The 24,984-nt window shown below is 40.1% G+C and overlaps 1 protein-coding gene across 1 annotated transcript in view; it reads left to right on the top strand.

Annotated features, from left to right (window-relative positions):
• The window catches only part of SEMA5A (semaphorin 5A), a 509,156-nt gene that overhangs the window by 421,106 nt on the left and 63,066 nt on the right, over positions 1-24,984 (top strand). The window contains exons 14-16 of the mRNA XM_032135528.2: positions 2,122-2,303; positions 5,834-5,977; positions 16,342-16,489. Of these exons, the coding sequence (XP_031991419.1) occupies positions 2,122-2,303; positions 5,834-5,977; positions 16,342-16,489 (474 nt within the window). The remainder of the gene's footprint in view (positions 1-2,121; positions 2,304-5,833; positions 5,978-16,341; positions 16,490-24,984) is intronic.

Here is a 24,984-nt window from a genome sequence, read left to right as displayed (position 1 = left end):
GTATGGTACATAGAGTTGTTTCCTGTGAGTTGTTTCTTGAGAGGACGATGAGTCTTTCTGAAGGTAGTGGATGGTTCTGGAAGAGAACTCTGGCAGAGGAGTGGTGCAGCCGGCTGCAGAGGGAAAAGTGAAAGCATGCAGTTCACTCATCACCAAAGGTCTTCCTTGGTCAGGTTTTCTCAGGGATGCTTAAGTTTCCATATTAATATTAGAGGTTTGGAGGCTGTGCACAGTGGCTTATGCCTGTAATCCCGGCACTTTGAGAGGCCAAGGAGAGCTGATCATTTGAGATCAGGAGTTCGAGACCAGCCTGGCCAACATGGTGAAACCCTGTCTCTACTAAAAATATAAAAATTAGCTGGTGTGGTCGCAGGTGCCTGTAGTCCCAGCTATTCAGGAGGCTGAGGCATGAGAATTGTTTGAACCTGGGAGGTGGAAGTTGCAGTGAGCCAAGATCATACCACTGCACTCCAGCCTGGGCAACAGAGCGAGACTCCATCTCAAAAACAACAACAACAACAACCAAAACAGGAGGCTTAGACTTAGGCCTTCTTCCCATTGCCTTTCTGAGAAGAGATCCGTTTGCTGGTTTCTGGGCATGTGATGTAAGGCTGTGCCCCTTCCAGCAGCACTGCCACCTCCTGAGCAGATTTGCTTATCAGATTTGGCAGGAAGCTGTCACTTCTTCAATGAGCCAGGTAAACACTGGTGCCTCCGCCACACCAGAGCTGATCATGCATGTCCCAGCGATGCCATGCCCTCCCCTTGAGTGCCTTCAGAGGTGCCACACCAGCAAGCTCAGGGGGCTGTCTGACCCCTCCCCAGAGGTCCCTGCCCTGGGCTCCTCCTCAGTCCTTGTTGTTGCTCCCCTGAACCACCAGCTCACCCCACACTGATGGGGAATGCCCATGTGCCCTTCCCATTTGGCAGCCTCATTCCTCTGCCCTCACCCTTTCCAGCCCTTGCCAGCCCCTCTACTTGGCTTTTCACTCTTTAAGACTCAACACAGGCCCCTCGTTGCCCTTCCCAGACCTCGTGAGCATGTTGGGTGTTCTCTCCTCTGCTCCGATAGCCCCGTTCATGAATCCATCATCAGATTCTACATGGAGTAATAATTATGTATCTAACTGTTTCTCACTGGCCCATAAGCTCTTAGAAGTTGATCAGAACACAGGTTTGACTGGGATATGCTTAACAAAAGGAAGCGCTGCAGCTGCTTAATAGATACTCTTTAAATATGTTCTGAATTGAATGCTTTCAGTTTGAGAGTCAAACCAAGTCTTTAATGATAAATGTTACTAAGCTTTCATTTTTTAAAGGCACATAAACATGCAATGGGGTTGTGCAGCTGTGATTTTTCACTCCAGTTCCTCTTAGTTTTGGATTTTCCAAATTAGTGGGCAATTTGGCCATAACTTGATTGCCAAGTCACTAGTATCCTTCACTCCTCCTCCTCCTCTCTTCTCACCCCTCCTCCCGTCATTCTTCTCCTTCTCCTTTTTCTTCTCCTTCCTTTCCTCCTCCTCCCCCTCCTCCTTTTCCTTCTTCTTCTTCTTTCTCTTCTTCTCATTTTCTGTCTCCTCTTTCCCCCTGCCTCCCTCCCTGCTTCTTCCTCACCATCTCCAGCAATCACCTCTGCTGCTTTATGTTGAAATACTCCCTTATGCAATCTTTTTCTTTTCTTTTCTTTTTTTTTTTTTTGAGGCGGAGTCTCACTCCCTCCCTCAGGCTGGAGTGCAGTGGCATGATCTCAGCTCACTGCAAGCTCCACCTCCTGGGTTCACGCCATTCTCCTGCCTCAGCCTCCCGAGTCGCTGGGACTACAGGCGTCCGCCACCACGCCAGGCTAATTTTTTGTATTTTTAATAGAGACGGGGTTTCACCATGTGAGCCAGGATGGTCTCGATCTTCTGACCTCGTGATCTGCCCGTCTCGGCCTCCTAAAGTGCTGGGATTGCAGGCATGAGCCACCGCGCCCGGCCCTTTTTCTAATTGCAACAACAACAACAACAACAAATTCTAAAGGAGTTTTGATAGTCTTATGAGGGATTTTTAATTTTTTCTCTATTATGTGTTCAGCTTTAACCTTTCCTGACACCTCTACTTGGTTTCGCTTCCTAGACCAGGAATCTCACCGTGGATGGACACTTTGGTGTGTGGTCTCCGTGGACGCCTTGCACGCACACGGATGGCAGCGCCGTGGGATCTTGCCTCTGTCGAACCCGCCCCTGCGACAGCCCAGCCCCGCAGTGTGGTGGCTGGCAGTGCGAGGGCCCTAGCATGGAGATCGCCAACTGTTCCAGGTGTGCCCCTCAGAACACGCCAGTTGTGCTGCTGTGTATTAAACTCAGATTCTCGAGGAGTTTGGGACATCGTTTATAATATAACTCCCTTTTGGAGAGAACTGTGGTGAAACACCAGGGACATTCACCATTTAAAAATTACATGATTTTTGGAAGGAGATTTTAAACTATAAATTGGATTACAGATCTACACTTATTCATTTACTCTTCATTAGATTAGGAAAAGTATTTACAATTTGGACAAGATGATTGGCTTTGTTTAAGGAGAACATCCATGTTATTTAATAATCTTTTCGTGGAATATATCTACGAATAGTCCATTAGGGGTAGGACATAATAACACTAGGTTAGGAGGTAGAAGAAGCCAAGTCCTTGATCAACTTGCTCCACTCCATAGGATATTGGAGCTCAGAACACCTCACCTCAGCTAACGTTAGGCACTGGGTAATCAAGAGAGCAGTTTAAATAACATAATCTATTGAATAGCTTTCCTGTTGCTTCCGCTTACTGTGGTGGTGGTTGTTTTATTTTTTATTTTTACAACTATATTCTGTTTGCTCTCCAGCCCCTGCACCTATAACACCATGATCACAGAGAAATTTTAAAGCAAGTATCAGGAACACTTCTGAGATCAGTCTTTATGCTTCTTTGTCACTTGTTCATTAATTTGCAGTATTTTTTAAACATATTATCTGCTTTCCATGAGCCCACTTAGAATGAAAAAAAAAAAAAAAAAGTCTCTGGGACAATTGTTTATGAAGTCACTAACAGTGGAAATCAGATTGGGTGATCAAATTGTAGGAGAGCCCAGGTCAGGCAGGCACATGCGCCTGAGGGGACGCGGGCCAGGAAAGTAAAGTGCGGGCGCAAAAGGCCGACTTTGCCCTCTGCTCACATTTTTCTCACCACCAAGGTGAAAGGAGCAAATCAGGGCCACAGAGGTTAGGGTTTTTTTTGTTTTATTTTGTTTTGTTTTGTTTTGTATTACAGAGGACACAGGCATATATCAACATTGTATTATGTACCGTATGCTTTGTATTAAATGAAATGATTTCCACAGATGCCTGGCTAAAACTTACAAAAGCCATCAAACTGCTGTTGTTTGAAGATTGCAACAAGTAGCTAATACTCTCTGCTCATATTGTTTAATGGAAAAGAAGACTATCAAATGAATTGCTGTCACTTATTTATTGATATGTCTTCAGTTCTTGCTCTAGTTGGAAAGTCATTTTCTAAGCAGAGCTGCAATGCAACTAGTAGTTATTTTAAGATTAAAAATCTAGCAAGTGAACTAGTTTGAATGAGGCTTTAAAAGCATAAGTGGATTGCTTTGTACTAATAATCAGGAAAATGACCCCCTCCTGATCTCCGTTTACTTTATGTGACTTGTTTGGTCACTGTGTCTGCCTCTAAGCAGCATTTAGAAGTATGGAAACTCAGGTCTGGGTAATAGACATACACGTGTAAAGCTGCGTTCACTTCTTTCCTCAGATATTCTTTTCCTATTACTTATATACACTTTTATTTACTTACTACCCTGTATACAAACATGTTCCATATATTGTAAATGGAATAGTCATAAAATTTCACATTTGTGGCCTGGCATGGTGGCTCGTGCCTGTAATCCCAACTCTTTGGGAGGCTGAGGTGGGCAGATCACCTGAGGTCGGGAGTTCAAAACCAGCCTGACCAACATGGAGAAAACCCATCTCTACTAAAAATACAAAATTAGCTGGGCATGGTGGCGCATGCCTGCAATCCCAGCTACTCGGGAGGCTGAGGCAGGAGAATCTCTTGAACCCGGCAGGTGGAGGTTGCAGTGAGCCGAGTTAGCGCCACTACACTCCAGCCTAGTGACAGAGCAAGACTCTGTCTCAAAAAAAAAAAATCCATCCACATTTGCGAGAAGATTTAAGAAATGAAGAGTTTCCAAACAAATTTGAAAGCACCATTTGCTGCATGATCTGACAACTTTTTTCATGTATAATGAAACTTTGCAAATTAAATGTAATTTATTTATACTAAAACTGCTATTTAAATTTTTAAATATAATTCAGTGAATAACATGGATAATTTTTAAGACTGTAGGTAGCAGGGTATAAGATACTAGCTGATTTTCTTTATAAGAAATGTGGGAAGATTTGTCTTATTGTGTGATAATTTTGGTTATATTATTATAGAGCAGTTTTATTATAATATCATACATAAAGCTATTATACATATTTTATTAAATCACTAGGTTTCAGTAAAGTAGGAAAACATGAAATATTCTAAGAATTTTCTCAGAAAAATTTTATTTGAAATTATTTTTAATATGATATATTCAACATATTATTTATAGCAGGACCTTCAGTGGCATGGTTGTTGACCCCCGTGTTTTAAAAGGAAATACATAAAGTAAAAATGAGAATTAATGTGAGCTAATATCTTTTAATAGGAAATGTAAATCTTATGGATGAAGGTGAAAAATATCCAAAGAAATGCATATGTGGTTGCAGAAGTAAAAAAATTCTGCATGAAGTAGACCGTCTATGTGGAAGTTTGGAATCTGGATTTAATATATGTTTTAACACATAAAATTTTAAAAAAAACCTATGTATTTTTTAATAGCAGCAACAATGTGTTAAGGGGGACACTTAAATTATAACCAGTCTGAATACAGGCATTTTAAGGAAAAAATACAATCCCAAAACATTTCTAGAGCTGTCAATAGAATTAAAAATATTTTTTAAATTGGTTCATCCTATTTTTATTTTGTATTTTTATATATCTACATTACTCTGTATGTGTAATAACATAAATACACATGGTTAGTTATATGCAGTTTTCACTTCTTATTTGCACTCTTTATGTCTCTGTCAGTTTGTTAAAAGATAGCCAATAGTCTGAATTTAAACATCCTTTTTAAATTTTTAATAAAGTTTGTTTTAAAGCTTTGAATATTCTAACAGTACAACATTTTCGTTTTAAAGCTTTGATAATTATTCTAACAATACAACACTCTGTCAATCTGATGCTGTCAGGAGAGTTCCTGATTTTCACTGTTATTAATAGATTTTAAAAGAAAGCATTTTAGGCAGTTTTAGATGAGCATTTTGTCCAAAGGTGCACTTCTCATAGATTATAAATGATATATAATACAAGTCCAAAACATCATAAACTCTAGAGGTATAGGGATTCATTTCTAAATGCTTTTCAGTGAAATAACCTTATTCTTTATTAGTTTAATATTTTCATAACTCAAGTTTTTTGATAGTTTCAAATATAGTCCATTATTTATAGTGCACTTAAAACTTTATTCTCAAATTTCCTGTCTTGGCTATAAACTAGATGCCTGGGGGCTGCAGACACAGGAATTGAGATTCACAGGGTGCAGTCCATTCAGTCCCCTGGCTGGTGGTTTCTCTCCCCAGCAGCCCCAAGCATGATCCTCCTGGGGAACACAGGCATTTGGCCGTGGGTGCAGACAGGGCTTGGACTCTGAGCCTGCCTGACCTAATGATTGCATCGCTTCCCTTCCCTTCCTTCAGGAACGGAGGCTGGACTCCCTGGACCTCGTGGTCTCCCTGCAGCACTACCTGTGGGATCGGCTTCCAGGTGCGGCAGCGCTCCTGCAGCAACCCCACTCCCAGGCACGGGGGCCGGGTGTGCGTGGGACAGAACCGCGAGGAAAGGTACGTGCCCTCTGCTGCCAGCACCGCCAGCCTCACGCTTACTCTCATTCCGGCCAGGTCGAGTTCCCCGCGGTTTTAGTTTTGGATCTGCCTGAGCTTATGTGTGGCATCCCTTTCTGCTGAGCCAGTCGTCCTCTTCTTTTCCTGGCATCCTTTAATTTTGATCAAAGCCTTGTCGACAGCATCACTGGGCCGCTCTGGTGCCTACACAGCTGGGTTGGCTCCGCTGAGCAATTGCCAAGGGATTAGAGTACCCAAGGACCTCTGTGCTGTGCTAGGCTCCCGGAGACTCTGGAAGTACGTCTGCAGGAGACTTACTCTTGTGAGAATTTAACCAGACCGATCTCAAAGCTTCAGTTCCAAGGAGGACCTAAGAAGGTCCCAGATGCAGACACTATTGGGCGGGTGCGGTAGGGTTTTCATCAGAACTCAGTTAATCCTCTGGGAGGCATGGGAGGGCATATTCAGAAATACCCTCAATGAAGCTGCAGCACAACCCAAATTGGGGGTCCTTTTCCACTTGTATTTTGAGCTTTCAGCACATTATGGCGACATTTTGATTTAGTCTTGGATTTAACAATTTGTTTCTTGGTGTAGAATTAGACGTTTGGTTTCAACCTCTGCAATCGTAATCATTGAATCTGTTTTGCAAGATCATTGAATCTGTCTTAATATGCATTAAATGTACTATTAATGTTTATTCTAATTTGTCACTATTGGGAAAGAATTCAAGTAGGTAAATTTCATAGTGCTTTCAGGATTCTTATTCAGCTATACTAATATAAACTTATTGAATGGCTTTCAATGCATTTTAATTAAAATATAGTAGGTTTATATTTGATGACATGAGCTCAGTGGAACCTCAAATAAAAATATTGTATATAGTTATTTGCTATGCATTTAGTATTTATATGAACAGAACCAACAGACTTACTGTTTAGATAGCTCTCTATTAGGTATTTATTACAACCTAAAATCAACTAAGGAGAATCATTCCTTTTTTTCTTCAAGTGTGTTCCTCACTTGCCAATTAAGATTTCACTCCTTTTGACTAACAGGAAATGGAGATGATTTTTACCAAGCAGGGTTTGTCATTTTTGAAGCAGTCCCTGAGAGTCTTGTGTAAGCCTGTCATTTTCTAACACCAGTTGATAAGTGGGAAAGCCTATTATGGAAGAATTGTCTCCCTATTATCTCCAAGCCTTGTACAATTTTAAATTGGGTGGAAGTTTTTAAACGCTATAAATTGTCACCTAGGACAGGTTGAACGTTCCTAATCTGAAAATCTGAAACCCAATATGCTTCAAAATCCAAAACTTTTCTAGCACTGACATGATGCCACACGTGGAAATTTCTGCACTGGTTTTTTGACTTTTGCAGTCAAAATGCAGTCAAAACTTTGTTTTATGCAAAAAATTATTTAAAATATATAAAACTACGTCCAGCCTTTGTGTATATGGTATATTTGATGTTTGAATGAATTTTGTATTTAGACTTGGGTCCTATCCCCAAGATATCTCATTATTTATACACCAAGATTCCAAAATCTGAAACAATGTGAAATCCAAAACACTAATGGTCCTGAACATTTCAGCTAAGGGATACTCAACCTGTACAGCCCATCCAGGCAAAGTCACTTCCATCTGTGCAAAGGCTTCCCTAGAGTCAAGGCACCACCACAAACTTAGCATGTGTTATCACCATTCCCAGGCTGATCACACAGGAAAGAAGAGGCTGATTAACACTGTGGCTAACATATGTGTACGTTTCCATCCACATAGGATTTTTCATACAGCGGTGTCTTCAGGAAAAGATGAGGAATAAAGATGACAAGTGTGTTTGAGGGACTTATATGTAAAATATTCCTTTTGTAAAGAAGAAATGTTCATTTGTAGATTAGCATTTGCTCAGTGGAGGAAACTGTGAATTTAAATAATGGATAGTAAGAACAGGGACTATGTAAAATTTTTATAAAACCTAAGCTTTTCTATCGAATAGTCTTTCTAGGGGGCTACTGGGAGATTAATGAAAACCAGAAAAACCAAGTACCTAAAGTTTCCTCTGTGGTTTTCATAAGCAATAGGTTCTTAGATGTCTCTGCCATGTTGTATGAAAGGTCTCTTCACCTAAGAAATATAAAAGCATTCTGATTCCAACAATGCAGATGTTTGAGGACTAAACTCAAGATTGAAGGAGACTATGATCTCCATGAGAGAATACAAAAGACTAAGAACTAGGCATACGAAATAATTAATAAATGTATATCATATTTATTTAAACACCATCAACCCTCAAGAAATCATGGGTAGCCACAAGATAATGAATTGATCTTCCCAAAAGATTCCCTAAGTTAATGGTTGGTTTATAGTTAGTGATTTTTCACCTGGGACATCTCCAGTGTGTGGAATTATTCAATGGGAGCTTTGTTGCAACAAAAATCTCAGAAGTATTTACATTACTTTTTTTCTGAAAAATAACTCTAGCTTAATTTTTACATGTACTTTAGAATGTATAGACAGTATGTTTTTCTCTTCTGACATTTCCTTGAAAAGATTTTCTGGAGTAGCAAGAACTGAGTAGAAGTACCAACTCCCAGAGAGGCTACTAACAAAAGGAAGAAATGGATGTCTGTAAATATTATCAAGATGCAAATGTTATTATCTGTGCTAGTTTCCTACTGCTGTGTAATAGTAGTTCCATAAACTTTGTGGCTCAAAACAACACACATTTCTTTTTGAAATCTCATAGTCCCAATGGGTCAGGAATTCCTATATGGCTTAGCTAGATCCTCTGCTTGGGGCCTCAGCAGGCTTCAATCAAAACATGGGCCAGAGCTGTGGTCTCATCTGAGGCTCCACTGGAGAAGGATTCACTTCCAAGATCATGTGGTTGTTGTTTGTATTCAGTTCTTTGTGGGCTGTCAAACTGCAGACCTCAATTCCTTACATAGTTGTTATCTAGAGACCACTCTCAGTTTCTTACCAAGCGATCCTTCCTGGTGTTGTCACTTGCCTTTTAAAATCCAGCAAGAAAGACAGTTTCCTTGCAAGATGGGCATTACAAACTTATGTAACATAATCACAAAAGTGACATCTCACCCCTTTGCCATATTCTGTTGGTTGGAAGTAAGACACAGGCCTCCACAACCTAGAGGAGGTGATGACATGGGGTATGAATATCAGGAGGCTGAGCTCACTAGGGTCACCATAGAGTGTATCTGCCAGAGTTGATTCTCTGTTCCCCAGTCATTCACATCCCTATCCCTCACATGCCAAATGCATTTCACCCACTTTCAAGGTGCCTCAGTCTTATCCCACTAAGCCATCTTCCCAAAGTCCAGAACCTTATTATTTACATCAGGCCCACCTGTGGAAGAGGCTGTCTGGGTGTAGTTCTCATTGGTCTGTTAATCTCTAAAGCCAAAGGGAGAAGTTATCTGCCACTAACACACTTGGATAGTCAGGCAAAGGATAACAGCTTTAGACATTTCTGTTCAAAATGGCAGTAGGTGGGTGGAGTGATGGAAATTATGAAGGAATCACTGTTCCATATAAATTCTGAAATCTAGCTGAGCAAGTGTTTGGAGTTGCTTAATTAAGTTCAGGGAGTGGGCATAATGTTTTATGGTTCTTGGCTCTGCCTTCCGGACTCTTAGTTATTCTTCCTGAATCAGGCTTTGTTTTTCTCGAAGAGAGCATGTGCTTGTAGCTAGGTAGTTTTATCAGCTTCCTTCCTGTCAGTAGAATGTGTAGGGTTTCCAGCAGCCTTTCATGCGTATTTTCTCTGTCCCTTTCCATCCAAGCTGTTGGTATCATTGTGGAAATAAGTTTCTTAAAAACATTATGGGTCTTCAATGGATTTCCACAAGGTTACTCCACTAAACAAAAGATACATTCACAGACCTTTTTGAGTTAGCCCTTCTCTACCTTGAGGTGCTGCTGAGATGGCTGAGAGACAACACCCTCTAGCTTACTAGAGGTGATCTGATGCAGTTGAGAGGATCTGTGAGGCACACACTTGCTCTAGAAAAGACTCCTTGTGTAACTAAATACTACTCCAATTCTTTCATCTTTCTGAGGTTACAATAAAAGCTTTTACAGTCACTACGTCAGCTTTTACTATATTCCAACCTTCCCTAACAATACTTGAAAGGACTGTGAAAGCTATTTCATATTTTTTGCATCTTTTGCTGTTAAAAGTGACTGATTTCCAAAATCATCCAATCTCTGTTCTTTTATTTAATAATCCATTCCTCAGTCTTTCTTTCTTCACCTACATTTCACTGGAAGCAGCATGAAGAGACCAAGCAGCACCTTCAACACTTGGTTTGGAAATTTCCTTAGCTATGTAATTCAACTTATGTGTTTTGCCTTTCATATTAACATAGGTAACAATTTTGGCAGTTTTCACCCATTGTGTAATGCGATTCTCCCTTTTTCCAGTTCCTAATAATATATTCCTGTTTACTTTTTAAGTTTTTACTGTGGTTTTACACACACACACATGAAAAACATAAATTTGCCACTTAATCATTTATAAGTGTGTAATTCAGTGACATTATTGACATTCACATTATTGTATAACCATAACTACTATTTCCAAAACTTTTTATCACCCCAAACATAAACTCTGTAATTGTTAAGCAATAATAACTATTCCTTATTCCACCCCCCTCCCAACCCCTGGTAACCTCTAATTTATGTTCTGTCTCTACTAATTTGCCTGTTATAGATATGTCACATAAGTGGAATCCTACAGTAGTTGCCATTTTGTTTCTGGCTTGTTTCACTTAGCATAATGTTCAAGGTTCCTCCATCTTGTAGCATGCATCAGAACTTCATTCCTTTTGTAAGGCTGAATAAGATTCAGTTGTATGGCTATACCACATTTTGTTTATCCCTTTTTTCATCAGTGGACACTTGGTTTATTTTCATCTTTTGACTATTGTCAATGCTGTACTGAATATTGGCATATGAGTATCTGTTTAAGTCCCTGTTTTAACTCTTTTGTGTATACTGTATATCTAGGAGTGAAATTGCTGCATTGTATGTAAATTCTATGTTTGTCTTTTTGAGGAAACACCATGCTGCTTTCGGAAGAGACTTCACCAATGTTCATTCCCAACAGCAATGTATGAGAGTTCCAATTTCTCTGCATTCTTGTTATTTACTTTTGTTTTTCTTTAATTTTAGCCATCCTAGTAGGTATGAACTGGTATCTCATTGTGGTTTTGATTTGAATTTCCTTAGTGACTAATATTGTTGATCATCTTCTCATGTGCTTAGTGGACATTAGTGTATCTTATTTATAGAAATGTCTATTCAAATATTTTGCCTGTTTTTCTAATTGTGTTTTTGTCTTTTTCAATAATTTATTTTTGACAAAATTTGTAAATATTTATCATGTACAAAATGTTGTTTAAAATATGCATACATTGTGGATGGCTAAATTGAACCAATTGGCACATGCATCATGTCACATATTTTTCTTTTTTGTGTGTGTGATAGGAAGACTATCTTTTTTGATGTTTGGTTTTAGGTCTTTATCCCATTTTCCTCTAAACCCTTACTGGCCATGTCCTTTAAATCCAGATTTCTACTAATGGATGATTCAAGGTGATTTAGATTTTCATTAATGTGCTCCTCAAAATTATTCTGCTTCCTGCCATTCCCTGGTCTCAAAACCACTTCCACATTTTAACCTCTTACAGTAGCACCACACTCCCACGTACCACGGTCTGTTAATAGTTGTTATATAATAACATTACCACAGATTTAGGCATTTAAAGCACCAGGTGTTTATTTGCTCATGGTGTCTACGAGTTTTTTAATCTGGGCACAGCTTCAGGTTCTCACAAGGCTGCAATCAACATAGAGGCCTGGCTGTGATGTCATCGGGGCTCAGCTAGAGAAAGACCTACCTCCAAGATCATGTGGTTGTTGGCAGCCTTCAGTTCCCTGTAGGATGTCAGACTGAGGGCCTCAGTTTCTTGCTGGCTGTTAGCCGGAGGCTGCCCTCAATTCCTTGACAACTGGGTCCTTCTCACCTTTTTGCTTGCTTCCTCAAAGCGAACAAGGGAGAAAGTTCTCTTGAAATAAGGGTGTTACAATCTATGTAACATAATGACAGAAGTGACATTCCAAAATCTTTCACATATTCTGTTGGTTAGAAGCCAGTGACAAGTCCCACTCACATTCAATAGGAGGAGATTACACAAGGTGTGAATTCTAGGAGCTGGGGATCACAGGGAACATGTTAGAGCCTGTCCAATGCGTTCTCAAAGTTAAGAGTCCCAGGGCTCAATGGTTTTTAGTATGTGATTATTTGTCTTCATTGGTATGTTTGCTGAATCCTGTGGTGCACCAAACTGATGTTCTTCACAAGTTATTTTTCTTCCTAAATGGCTTTAATTAAATATTATGGTAGACTTAATGTACATGCAGTTTCTCTGTTGCCATAAAAATTTAATTATAGCAGTATGGCCCAGCAGAGGGCTAATCATTTAGAGTGAAGCAAGGAGAAAATAGTTCAGAAGAGGCCCTGATTGGTTCAGGTTAACAGAGATTGCAGTGAGCAACTAGCATGGATCTAACCAGAATGGAACATAATTTATGCAATTTAGAATTTATAACAGAAAGAACACTTTATTGCATGATATAGTGCTGAGAATCTAATCCATATGGAATTATAAAAGGTCATTATTTTCATAAGAGACTAGATTTGTGAAAAAAGTGGATAATTTATAGAGAAATAGTGCTGGGTCATTAATTGACTCTTAAACACAAAATGAGAATAAGCAGTCATGGGCAAAATTAAAATCTTAATCATTAACGCATCATGAGATACATCTGTGACTTGCAATGCTTTAACATAGTAGAGACACTCAAGAGCCAATAGCATTTGAAAAACATTGTAACTCATTATTTGCTAAAAGTCAGCAGCGTGTTGGGGACTAGAGAAAGGGGACCAACTGCTAGCCCATTGTGTAGATATCTTATCCACAATTAATTTTAAAAACGCTTAACCAGCAGAGATACCAAGGTAACTGACTTCCAACCTCATTGTTTTTTGTATAGCTTCATAAGAGGGGCTTCTCTCAGGGGCATGAGTTAGTTGGGGTGGGGGCAGGGAGAGGGTCAGAGGAAACACTTTCTCACAATTGTGTAGGATGCATACTTACAGGCTTCCAAGCACTTTGTCTCTGAGCAGTGTCTTCTAGGGTGAATTCCTAAGTGAAAACCCAGACACAAAGAGAACAGAGCTAGCCTAGTAATTTCTGCTTCCCTCTGACCTCTCTCACTGAGGAGGCTGCAGTTTCAGAGGGTGACATTCCAGCAGATCCTGGTGTGGCTTGTTTCATGGACTACTATAGGAGAAAGAGAAAAAAACAAGGCAGGTTATTGACAACCTGAAAATGCAGCTCAGTAGACAATTTATTAACACTGGCTGAAAGTTCCATGCACAGGTTACCCTGCGGTCAATTTTTACAATAATAACATGCTGAGCATTTTCAGGAGTGGCCTGCTGTCAGCAAATAACAGAAAGGATTTGTGTGCTATGGTTTATTTTGCTTTGGGGAAATGGTAGCTCAGTTGCTGTGCTTTTTATTAAAAGTCAGGGGTTTTATGAACATTTTTAGTAAGGTTTCCCTCTGCCTTCCGTACCCATTTTTTTGTTGTTGTTTTTTAGGAGGGGGGTTGTTGAAAGCTGAAATTGGGATCAAGTTTTCTAAGAAGTCCATGCCTTTTAAATGCCGGTGAATCAGCTTAGAAACGGAGATAGCCTACTTCTCCTTGTACCCACAGTGAGCTACACATAGATATTTTAACTAAATGCTGAGAGTTCTGATATTCTGAGTTTTCTTGACTTCCTCAAAATATGTTCTCCAAACAAGTGTCAATTTTCTCCTGGAATACTCCATGAACCAACACACATATTAATTTTACTTATTAGAACTCGACACATTTGCATGTACTTCCTAAGATCGAATTCTTTTCATCTGTTGTAGTCTCACATTTGTCTTGTCTCTCCTATCTAGAGGCCATGATCTCTTAATTAGAAGGTCCCTCCCCTTCCCCTACTATGTGTAGGAATGTCCAGTGGCCCTGAGCTCTGAGAATCGGACCCTGGGAGACTATAGTTACCACCTAAAGAGGAAAACCTTATGTTTCTGTGTTATCTTAAATGTGGAAAAGATGAAGAAGAGTGATAACTGTTCAGTTCCATTGGCTCCGCTCAAATTTGTAAGTTTAGACAAACTAAACTGTTTGCCCAGTTAGTTCTTGACTCTCTGGAGGCTCCTTCACCCCCTACACATCAACTATCTCTCCCTGGAAGTAAGAGTGCCTTCTGCCTTCCACTTTCAGTTAAGAGGCTGACTTTGGACTCCACTGTTTTTGTTTTGTTTTGTTTTCTATACAGTCACACAGTTGCCATATGGTACTTTCACTATACCAAGCTCCATCTCCACCACTTCTTCCCCTTCTTTCCAACACCATCGTCGTTTTCTAGGTTGGAGTCTCTCTTATTTGAATCATTGCAATCCAGCATCCTCTAGTTGCTGTTTGTTCTATGGGCTCTTCCTGCCGCTAAACTGCCCTGTCTGGGGAGATGCAGACCCCATACTGAAATACGAGGAACTCCTCGAATCTCAGGGGTTCCAGAGCATAGTCAAGATGAAGCACCACCTCCTGGAGATGAGTCTGCCATCTAACTCTCAGGGAGTTATTTTGTTTCTGGAGCTCTGTGGAAGTTTCCTGATTTCTCATAAAGTTCCAGTTTTCTACTGTATTTGGTAAAGATAGATCATCCCACTCCCTGTTGCGTTTTTCTGTTTTGTTCTTCTCAGTGATCTTTCGTGCTTTACTCTTTCCATTTCTACCTTCCATTATTTTCCAAAATGCTGACAGAGGTTCAGCCTGCCCCATCCTGTCGGCACCCCTCAGCTTGGCCTTGCTTCCTACTTTTCACACTTCCCTGTTCCTGAAGCCCTCACATTCCCCATGACATTTTTCTGGTTTGACAGGAAAACAGTTCCATCTTATCAGCATTTACTGTCAGGAAACTACACTCTCCAAATTTCTTTTCCTGGTGGCTGGCTACCATTTGCCCTTATTTTCAGTTCCAGAAAAACATTTACTTCTGCATAAATAATCACAGTAATGCCACTGTGTATTAAGATAGTTTTGCACATCCTGAGCTGTGTCCATGTCCCTGTGTTTATCTTCGACTGTGAACGCCTGTGATCAGAAAGCCCTCTGCAATTCCTGTTGCATAGGCCCTGCAGGATTAAGCCTTTATTAATATTGATGACAATAAAGGTGACTAACTTACGCCAGCAGATGGGAACCTTTGCCTCTTGTTTCTTAAGGCAGATAGCCTGGCAAGAGAGGAGGGCATGAGAAAAAGTTGTGCATTCTAGTATTCTCTAGAAGGTAAATGTGGGAACTTGGGCTTCATAGATGGACTATGAATCACCGAGTGTGTCTCGCTACATTTGGTGCTGTTCAGAGTAACCTCTTCCTTTCTATGAGCTGTAACCTGTAGAATGCCAGGCTGTTTCCTTTTTGTTTTTCATTTGTTTGTTTTCCTCACTTCACTTCATTTCACTTGCAGTGTTAAAAATTGAAGAGAAATATGACTGATGATAAGGATAAAGGAAGCTTTGGATATTTGGCTGACATTTGGAAAAATATGTAGAAGTATAGAAGTGTATTCAAACTGAAAAATAGAACTAATATTTGTAAAATTGTATAATAATTCAATTCTTTTTGAATAAGGAGTGGTCTTTTAAATTGTTTGGCATTATTCTGAGAGCCTACAAATAAATTTAAAAGTAGAATAGCTTAAGCAGTATATAGCATGGGCCTTCATGCTAATCCCATGCTCTAACTTTTCTTTAACTTATCCTAATATAACTCTGGGCTTATTTGATTCAAGAATGAGAAAGGAATTCCAAGTAAAGCTATGCTGACTTTGTATCTGTAATCTGCTTTATCTTTCAATGTTTATGTTCAGAAGATAAATGCCCTACCTAGATATTTTCTGTATACTCTTATTTTTGGGTGTCTGTTTGAAGGGTTTTGTTTGTTTTTCCTTTAATTGGCTGCACAGGAAGATCCATCCTGCATTGTGAGTTTAGCATTTTCTTCATTGTCTGCCATGCATCCCATTGTCTGTGCACACACAGCATGGCCAGCACCACATCTGCCTTCTGTATGGTGCAATTGCTCAAAATACAAAAAGCTCCTCCATGCAGAGCATGCCCATGTGTTCAACATCTGGTGCAGGGATGGAGATGGAAACGTCAGTGGTTTCAAGTGGCACTAATTAGTTTCCCTGTCCTTTTGGTTTCCTCATTACAGATACTGCAATGAACATTTGCTATGTCCCCCACACATGTTCTGGACAGGCTGGGGTCCTTGGGAACGGTGCACAGCCCAATGCGGGGGTGGCATTCAAGCTCGCCGCAGGATCTGTGAGAATGGGCCTGACTGTGCAGGCTGCAATGTGGTGAGTAGCCTCCATCTCACACCCAGCCCACAATCCAGAACCAGGAATACAGACTCAATACACACAAAATTCTCCGCACACACTAGATGTTCTGCAAACGATATATGTTCTGCACACACTAGAGGCTCTGCACAAATTTGGTACACTGCAAACACTAAATGGTCTCACACACTAGGTGCTCTGTGCATTCTAGAAGCTCTGCAAACACCTTATGCTCTCCAGATACTAAATGCTCTATAAATATGACATGTCCAGACACTGGATGCTCCCCAGACAATAGACGCTCTGAAGGTACTAGGTCCTCTCATACACTGGATCTTCTGCGCACATTAGGTTCTTGGCAGACGCTAGATGTTCTGCAAACACTAAGTGCTCTGTAAACACAACATGGTCAAGCACTAGATTCTCTACACACACTAGGTGTTGCAAATCATTCAAGTTTTTCAATTTCGTTAGAATATCTGGAGAAAATACTTGAAATTCAGAGTATCCTGGAGGCTTCGTGAATTAAGTATTCACATATGGGATCAACTGTCCCGGGAGTTTTTCTGTTCTGATTTCTGAGTCACAAAGCCTTCAGCCTGCTTATATATGGCCACTCTATTCAGTTTGGGACATGGAATAATATCCCCATACCAGGCCTACACCAAGGTATAGAACATTGTGGGATGAACTGGACACACCCTGGGGACTGGGAAACTATATGGAGCCATTGTTAGAGTAAGTTGGTGCCAATGCGGAGAGAAGAAAAGGGAATGCATGTGGTTTTTTTTTTTTTTCTCCTGCCTTTACAGGTTGTATTTCTTTTAACACTTTAAACTGTCACATTAAATTCCACTTAGACACACTCTTTTCAAAAGGCTTGCTTTTGCTGTTCCTGCTTCTGCTGTAAGAATAACAGCATTTCCCCACACTCACCTGCCCCTGGTGCTGGCTCCACAGAGTGGACACAGACAGTGGCAAAAGTTTTGATGGAGAAGCTCAGCACGAGAAGGTCTGGCTGAATTCCTTCCTCACTGATCTTTCCAGTTGGCCTTTGCAGCATCTTTCTCCTTTGGTTTGTGAGGCTGAGCAATGTTTTTGTGCTGCTGTAAAGCCTGCTTTTGTGGCATGCAAAAACCACACAGCCGAGATATCCTTGGGAAATTCAGAGAAAGGAAGAGGGATATGAGGTGCTTTGTCAGATATTACACCAGACCCAAGGAGATTTCTGTTACTGGAAATTACAATTAGATTTCTTCCCCTTCACAATGGAAAAGATATTGTGGTAGCTCTCCTATAATCTAGTACTGATTATGAAGACAGTTCTTTCCAGAGCAGCCTGAACTAACCGTAGACCAAGAAAAATCTTCATTAAGGTGTATATTTATTGATATTTCAGATGCTGACATTTAAAACTATTTTTTTAAATAATTTTAAAATGACAGATCTATGAACACTCACATGTTCTAGGAAAACCACTCAAATGGGATAACTTTCTGTGTTGCTGAAGAATGTCATGTTTTGTTCCTGGTGGCATGATGTGTGCCCCCTGAGGTCTGCATTGCCATGTCAAGATTTGTCTCATTTGCTCGGAAATCACAGGAATGGATGATCTAGGTTGATCTCACACCTTAGTTTCTAAATACATTGCAGTGTGAAAAATTCAGAAAACAGTCCACATCACTAATTTTCTCATTGTTAATTGACTTTTATAATTACCTTCAAATATAGCTTAATGAATGAAAAAGATCATATTAAGCAAAAATGTAGCATTTTTATGTAGTTCCTATAATATGTGTGTATGTGTGACATACATCTGATGATAAACTTAAAAATTGAAGGTCTTTCTAAAATATGAATGTATTTATTGCTTTATTTATTACAGAATTACAGTTTATGAAACAAATGTAACCACTGCTTTCAAATCCAGAAAAACACATATGTCTCCAAAGAGACTATTGTCACTTTTTAGGAAATTTGAAGGTTTGTTTTTCTTTTTGTTTTTACCACCAAACTTAGCCTTTTGGTAGTCTACTTCTAGGACGGTGTTACTGTGGCAATGAGGAGCAATCTACTTCTCAGTGGCGGGAGTATATTTATTTTTCTTCTGACATGGCTTCTCCCATGCATTTTGGTCTCCGTCTGTCCTAAGGCAGGAATGCCAGCTCACACTAATTGAGGAATGCAAGCAGTAGAAAGGAAGGGCTCAGTTTCTTTGGATTGTTTGGAAGATCTGTTCTATCAGTTGGATTCCTAAGAAATTGATTTAAAAATGATAGTTACCTATCTAAAGCAACATTTTTGGTCTTCATATTCCAGCTGCAGTTCATAAATCTTTGGCCACAAAGGGTTCAGTTTTTATTGAGTTCTATTATCAAGATAGTAGCTGTAAGTATAAAAAAAGTATTGATTTTTGAGTCATGAAGTGACCATCTGCTTGCCAGTGTGTGGCTGGATAACAAGAGGTGACATTTCTGAGTCTCAGTGTCATCCTTGGAGAAGGCGGTGATGCTTTTTCCTACTCATAGCTCCTGTATCAAGGAGGGTGCCATCCGCAAGGTCTGGCAGCTCTCACGTTTGAGTGTTCCTTCCTAGTCTCATTTCTTTAATTGTTATCCATGGGCTTCAGCTGCTTCCCTGAGCTCCAGTTTATTAAAAATGGGAGTCAGCTAATGAAATGTCATTTATACAATACAGAACATGTTTGTGGAAAGTATAACAACCTGAATTTCCTGATTATTATAGCAATTTATAGAAAAAGAAAGAATTGATTATTTCAAGTTCAAGTATGCATCGGTTAGAAAAGACTCAAGAATCTTTTCTTCTGCCAACACTTTAAAGCTGAAATTTCATGAAAGGATTTTCCCAGCTTCACTTGTGAAATTCCTACGTCGTTGTCTTAGACTAAGTCACCAAGCCTCTATTTGAATCTCAATAAAGAGACAGAGAAGGACCCTTGCCAAGAGCTATTAGTTCTCTCCATGAATCCCTACTTGTAAATTGCTCAATGTCGAAAGCTTGGGAAACCTGGAGCCTTGGATTAGTTTGGGGAGCTGATTGACAGACACAGAGGGAGGACCTGGATCTTAGGCTGTCACTTAACTCTGTGAACTTGGGATGCATTCGCTGCCCTCTGGGCTTCTGTCTTGCTCTGCAAAGTGCAGGGTCGGACCCTGAAATTGATGATTCTGTGACCCTGGCATTCCTTCTCTGGACCCTGGGGCACATGTGTCCAGCTGACTGAGGGACCACTTCTAGCAAATGTCCCTCCCTGGTGGCTCATAGCTCCAATGAGCTCAGAATGAGACACTTAAAACACAGATGTTTACTCCCCACCTCCAAGTAGGCTAAACTCACAGGAGCATCTAGGGTCCTCTGGTCCTTGCTGCTGCTCTCCAGGTCTGCGTCTCAGCCCCGCATGCCTGTGGCTTCACAGAGTGGGTGGAAGGAGCAGGGTGGTGGGTCAGAGGGGCTCTGCCTCTGAGTCACTGTGAGATTTGACCTGCTGTTCTACTTCTCCACATGGTTGTTTTCAAATGAAATATGAAGCATGAACACTTGAATGACAGAGCTGTTTAGAAGATTACATATAGTACCTAATATTTCTATATATCCTAGCCCAGTGCCAAGTCTAACATAGACATTTATAAAATAGAAATGATTATCACTGTCATATGTGTGTCTCCTTTTTACCCTGTTTTGACAATAGTAACTGTAAAAATTCTTGTTGGGTGAAGCCTTGCAAATCCCAACTTACTAGGTGATGTCAAATTAAATATTGAAATTAAGTTATAACTATACATACTGGAGTTAATATTTAATGATAGTCTGAAATCCTGTATTACATCATAAAATAACTTTTGTTGAGTGCCTACTACATGCCATGCACTGCACTAAGAGTAATTACAATTTCTTATGTTTATTCTCTCTGTATCCCTGCAAGACAGTTTTCATTATTACCTCTGCTTGGAGATGGAAAAAAAAATCAGCCTGAGAAAGATTAATGAACTTGCCCAGTAGCAAGTTGCCAGTGGGGGACTAGACCAGCATTTGAGAACTGGTCCTCTGGGCACAAATAGAATTTAATGACACAACTCTATTTGCATAATTTATTTGCCCAATGTTAAGTGATAAATGATAAGCCTTACCTTACTCCGATTTAGGTTGAAGTGTAGCTTAAAAGAAAGAGGAGCTTTTTGTCTTCTATAGCTCTTCTCTTGATTTACACTCTTGATTTTTATAATATTGTGATCATTTTAGCCAACTATAAGAGCACTATTGGGAGATCATCATGAGCCTAGGAATTAATCGAAGATGAACTCGTAACACAAATCTTAACTCTACATTTTGGCTGAAAATTACAACACATGAAAGGAAGAAAGATATAAAATGTTATGTTGTATACATAGAATTACTTCTTAAATTAATGCAACTCAAAATTTCCTCAAAGGTTTAGCAGATTTACTTTATTTTTTGCTGCATCAGAGCTAAAGACAGCGTCAGATACAGCACAAATCATTTACAAAGAACAACAGACTTAGTATTGGCAGCACTGTATTTCTTACTGAAATATCATGCAAAGCATGAAAAAATTGACCAAAAGCTATGATTTAAGAGAGCAACAGGGAGCTTAGGGTAGATATTTGTTTCCTAGATACAAAAGAACCAGACCACAGAAAGCCTGGAAAGGTCAAGAAGAAAGACATTACAATCAATACATGCTGTCAAAAGGGATTCTGCGAGGGTCAGTCAGAGTTGATATAACACACTCACATTTGTTTGTGTCAAATAATGGCACAATGGATAATCTTCAGAGCAAATGAAACCTGGCCATTGGAAGTTTAAATAGGTTGTGACATATGAAAATAATGACAGGCATTACAAAATATCACATTTTTGTGTAGCACATTAGGGTCTGCAAAATGCTTTGGGGAAGGTCGTCACGTGTTTTCCTGATTTTCCAAATGAGAAAATCGAGACTTGTAGAAAACCAGTTAGGTACCCAAAAACCCTGCAACTGGAGACAGCAAGACCCCGGGTCCAGGTCTTTCCACTCAGAGGTCCTGAGACAATCCAGGGTGCTGCGTCTCGCTCAGGAAGTACAGGAACAAGAGCAGTGAGATTAACAGGAAAGATCTAATATCTCATACCCATGAAACTAGACCATTCAAAAGCCCCAAACAGGTATATTTTGTATTTGTTTTAGCTCCAGTCGTGCTTGCCTCTGGCCAGTAATGTATGTGTAAGCCCAATTTTAAACAACCTCACTAATACAACAAAAACTATTTGAGGCTCACATTTTACCCCTGTTTTAAAAAGTATGAGCTGCTTATAGCCTCATCTGCCTAATAGTACTGCTCTGATTCAGAATTAGGGTTCTGAATCCATGTTCAGGATTTTTCTACAAACCATGTGCTTGTTGTAAATATTTTTGTATCAATTTGAATAATTATATTGTTCTTAATTTGGTGTTATTTAAAGCATACTGTAGATGATTTTTGTAGTTTTATTTCAAGAAATGTTTTAATTTTAACTTCTGACAATGCTAATGTTTTGGTAAGTATAAATAATTTAATGATATAAAAACTATTTTTCAGGATATATTTCATAAAATATTTTCTGAGCATCCTTGTGGTATATCTTGTAAGACTCTAATAGAATTTTGATTTCTGGTACAATTTTATCTGTAAGTTCCCTATTTGGCTGGTATCAGGTGAGCAGCCTCTTAATGCTCCATGGACAATGTATTCCTGTGGGTTTTAGAAACACTCATTTCCTGTCTTCCTAGACTTCAAAAAATTATCTGTAGTTCCCCATTTGATTTTTAGTGCTAAAATATTTTCAAGAGCATAGCAACCTCCTTGCAATGGTGTGTACTTTTATTCAAGTGGGACAGCTGGCACTTCCTTTCGTCATAAAATGTAGAGGAGAGGTAGCCTGAAAGAGATTGACAGTTTTACAGTTGAACAGCCTGTTTTAAAATTGGCTGCTTGCCTGTTTGTAATCGTTAGTTCCCTTTGTATTCATATTTGGTGTTTCCTCATTTTTGAACAGTGGCTTCCTAGAGATTCATAGTCCCGACTTAGATGGCAGGTGGGTTGTTATGAAGAGATATATGAAAAGCTTTCTTCTTATTCACTTATTTTTGTTTATTTGGTTATATTTGGGCAATGTCACCCCAATATATGCTAAGCTGTGGATACCTGAACATTGCCAGCTCACACTGAATTATTTGTGTTTGTTAAAGGATTGTTATTTTACACTGGACCTGGACCCATTTCCAAAAGTTTATTTGCTGCCCTTAGTAATACCCCTGAAACCTCACAGATGCAGACCCTATATGAATAGTAAGCTATTCATATAGGCTACTATTTAATAGGATACTAATGCAGACCCTATATGAATAGCAGGCTATTTGTATGGCTGTCTTATTGATGTGTCTGGAAGCTGTTGTTACTTTAACAAGCTAGTGGACCTGGATTAGATACAACTAAGTTTATCCATTGTTCATGAAAATACCATTTTATAATCCTAGAAAGGAAATTTTCTAAAATAAAGTTTAAGAAATACATAAAATAGTTGACTCTAACTCCACTGAAAACATACAGAATTTTTATAGATAAAAGTAATATTCTCCATCACCATCATCATCATCTGTCATTATAATTGCTACATGCCAGGTATTGTTTAAAGTACTTCTTAGGGAATTGGTGAGGAATTCCTCCCAATAATCCAATGAAGTAGTATTGTCGTTAGTGTAACTAACTTATAGATGTAGAAATTGGAGCAAAGAAGTGAGATGGTCCAGGTTGTAGGAAGTGTTGCCAGCCTCAAAGCCAGACATTTATAGTGATGGCCTGCTTGTTTCCCCCACTACACTGTGTGGCCTCATCTAATATTTGATAAGTAATTGAAAAGGTGAAGGACTGTAGTTTTCATAAGATTAACTTAAACACCAATGGGCTTATAGAAGTTTGTTGTATCCAGCTAAATATGACCTATACAGATTTGATAGAGTGAATGATTCTAACTAAAAGCCAAAAACAGTTAATCACTTATTGAGATAATCGCTGGTGGCTTCAGAATATGCATGTAACTGAGGGTCCAGAAGGATGCAAGAAACCTTGGGAAAGCCCCAGATATCCAGATGCATCTGAGAAGTGATGCCCATCTTTCTCCTTTTTTTCACTTTCTCCTCCAAAGGCACTGCATACAGTTGTGCAGGTTGTGCACTGCAGAATTCCAAAGGGAGTATTAAACATTATGAAGATGTGAGTAGCACTTCTGAAAAAGGGCAGTGCATCCTGGCTGCCACCCTAGCCCTGAACTGAGTGCATAAAAACTCAGTGTGTTCTTCAAAGCCTCCGAGACATGTAGGATCCCAACCATTATTTTGGACTATTGTCTTCATCATGGGGATAGGAGCTGAGACTGAAAATTCTGACATCATAGCTTGGCCCCTGTTTAAAGTAGATTTTGAGACAAGACAGGGGTTTAGGGCAGGTGGTTTTATATATGCCGACAGCAGCAGGTGGAGATGATGAGGGGGTGAGGCAGGAAAGAGGGAAAAGCTCCTATTAGGGTTTGTCACCAAGGTCACTGCTGAGGGCAGCAGAACTGATTTTCTGAGAAGCCTGTAGATGCCTCTCGGGAGTGTGTCACCTTCCCAGCTACCATTGGATGAGGGTGCACTCAGCCTGCACTTTCACTAACCCAGCAGTCTCCTGGGGCTTCAGAGAGGACTCCCAACATGGAAAGCCACAGGAGGGGAGGTGTGTGCCCCAGGTGGATGCGTCTGGCAGAGAACTGACCACCATTTGGCCGCAGCTGGGACCACAGGAGGCTGAGGGGCTGTGCAGCCCCAAAAGCACGTACTACACCTGGCTTTGTGAAAACAAATCCTGACCATAGTAGAATGGACCAATGAGAACAGGATTTCTGAGGCTGCAGTCCAATAATTGGGGTTAAATGCAATCTGGGGCCCTCCTGCCTTACAGGTCCCATGGACCGGTGAGAACTTCCGAGTCATCACATAGCCATGGATACCCACTATTAGGCCAGATGGCACTCCACTTTCTGCCAGGCATATTTATTTAGCACACAGCTTCTCCATTGTGTGGACCAATTCTTGCCTGGGACACATGAAAGAAAAGTCATTTTTCTGGAAAGGTTCTCTCTTCTCCATAGAGAGAGATACAGGAAGGGAAGGCCCTTTCTCCGCACACAGAATGTCGAGAGTGAAGCTGGAGCTGCTGCCCACTAGCTGGCAGCCTTGAGGGTAGCTAGGTCAGGGAGGGGGAGGACAGGAGCAAAGCAGGGAGACAGAGCTAAGGACACCAAGGGGCTCATCTCCCCAAAATCCACCCTTGCTGGGCACAGGCTGATGTGTGAAATCAAAAGCTCTGGTGGCTTCAGCTAGTCTGAGTCAAAATCATTCTAACTGCTTTGTCTTTCCCCTCCCCTTTATGGAAGCTACCCTTCAAATACCATTCGGTAGCTGATGGGGAAAGACA

The sequence above is a fragment of the Hylobates moloch genome, unplaced genomic scaffold (genome assembly GCF_009828535.3).
Source record: "Hylobates moloch isolate HMO894 unplaced genomic scaffold, HMol_V3 SCAFFOLD_17, whole genome shotgun sequence".
Taxonomy (NCBI): domain Eukaryota; kingdom Metazoa; phylum Chordata; class Mammalia; order Primates; family Hylobatidae; genus Hylobates; species Hylobates moloch.
The sequence above is the reverse complement of the archived record's forward strand: the minus strand, read 5'-3'. Positions and strand labels throughout refer to the sequence as shown.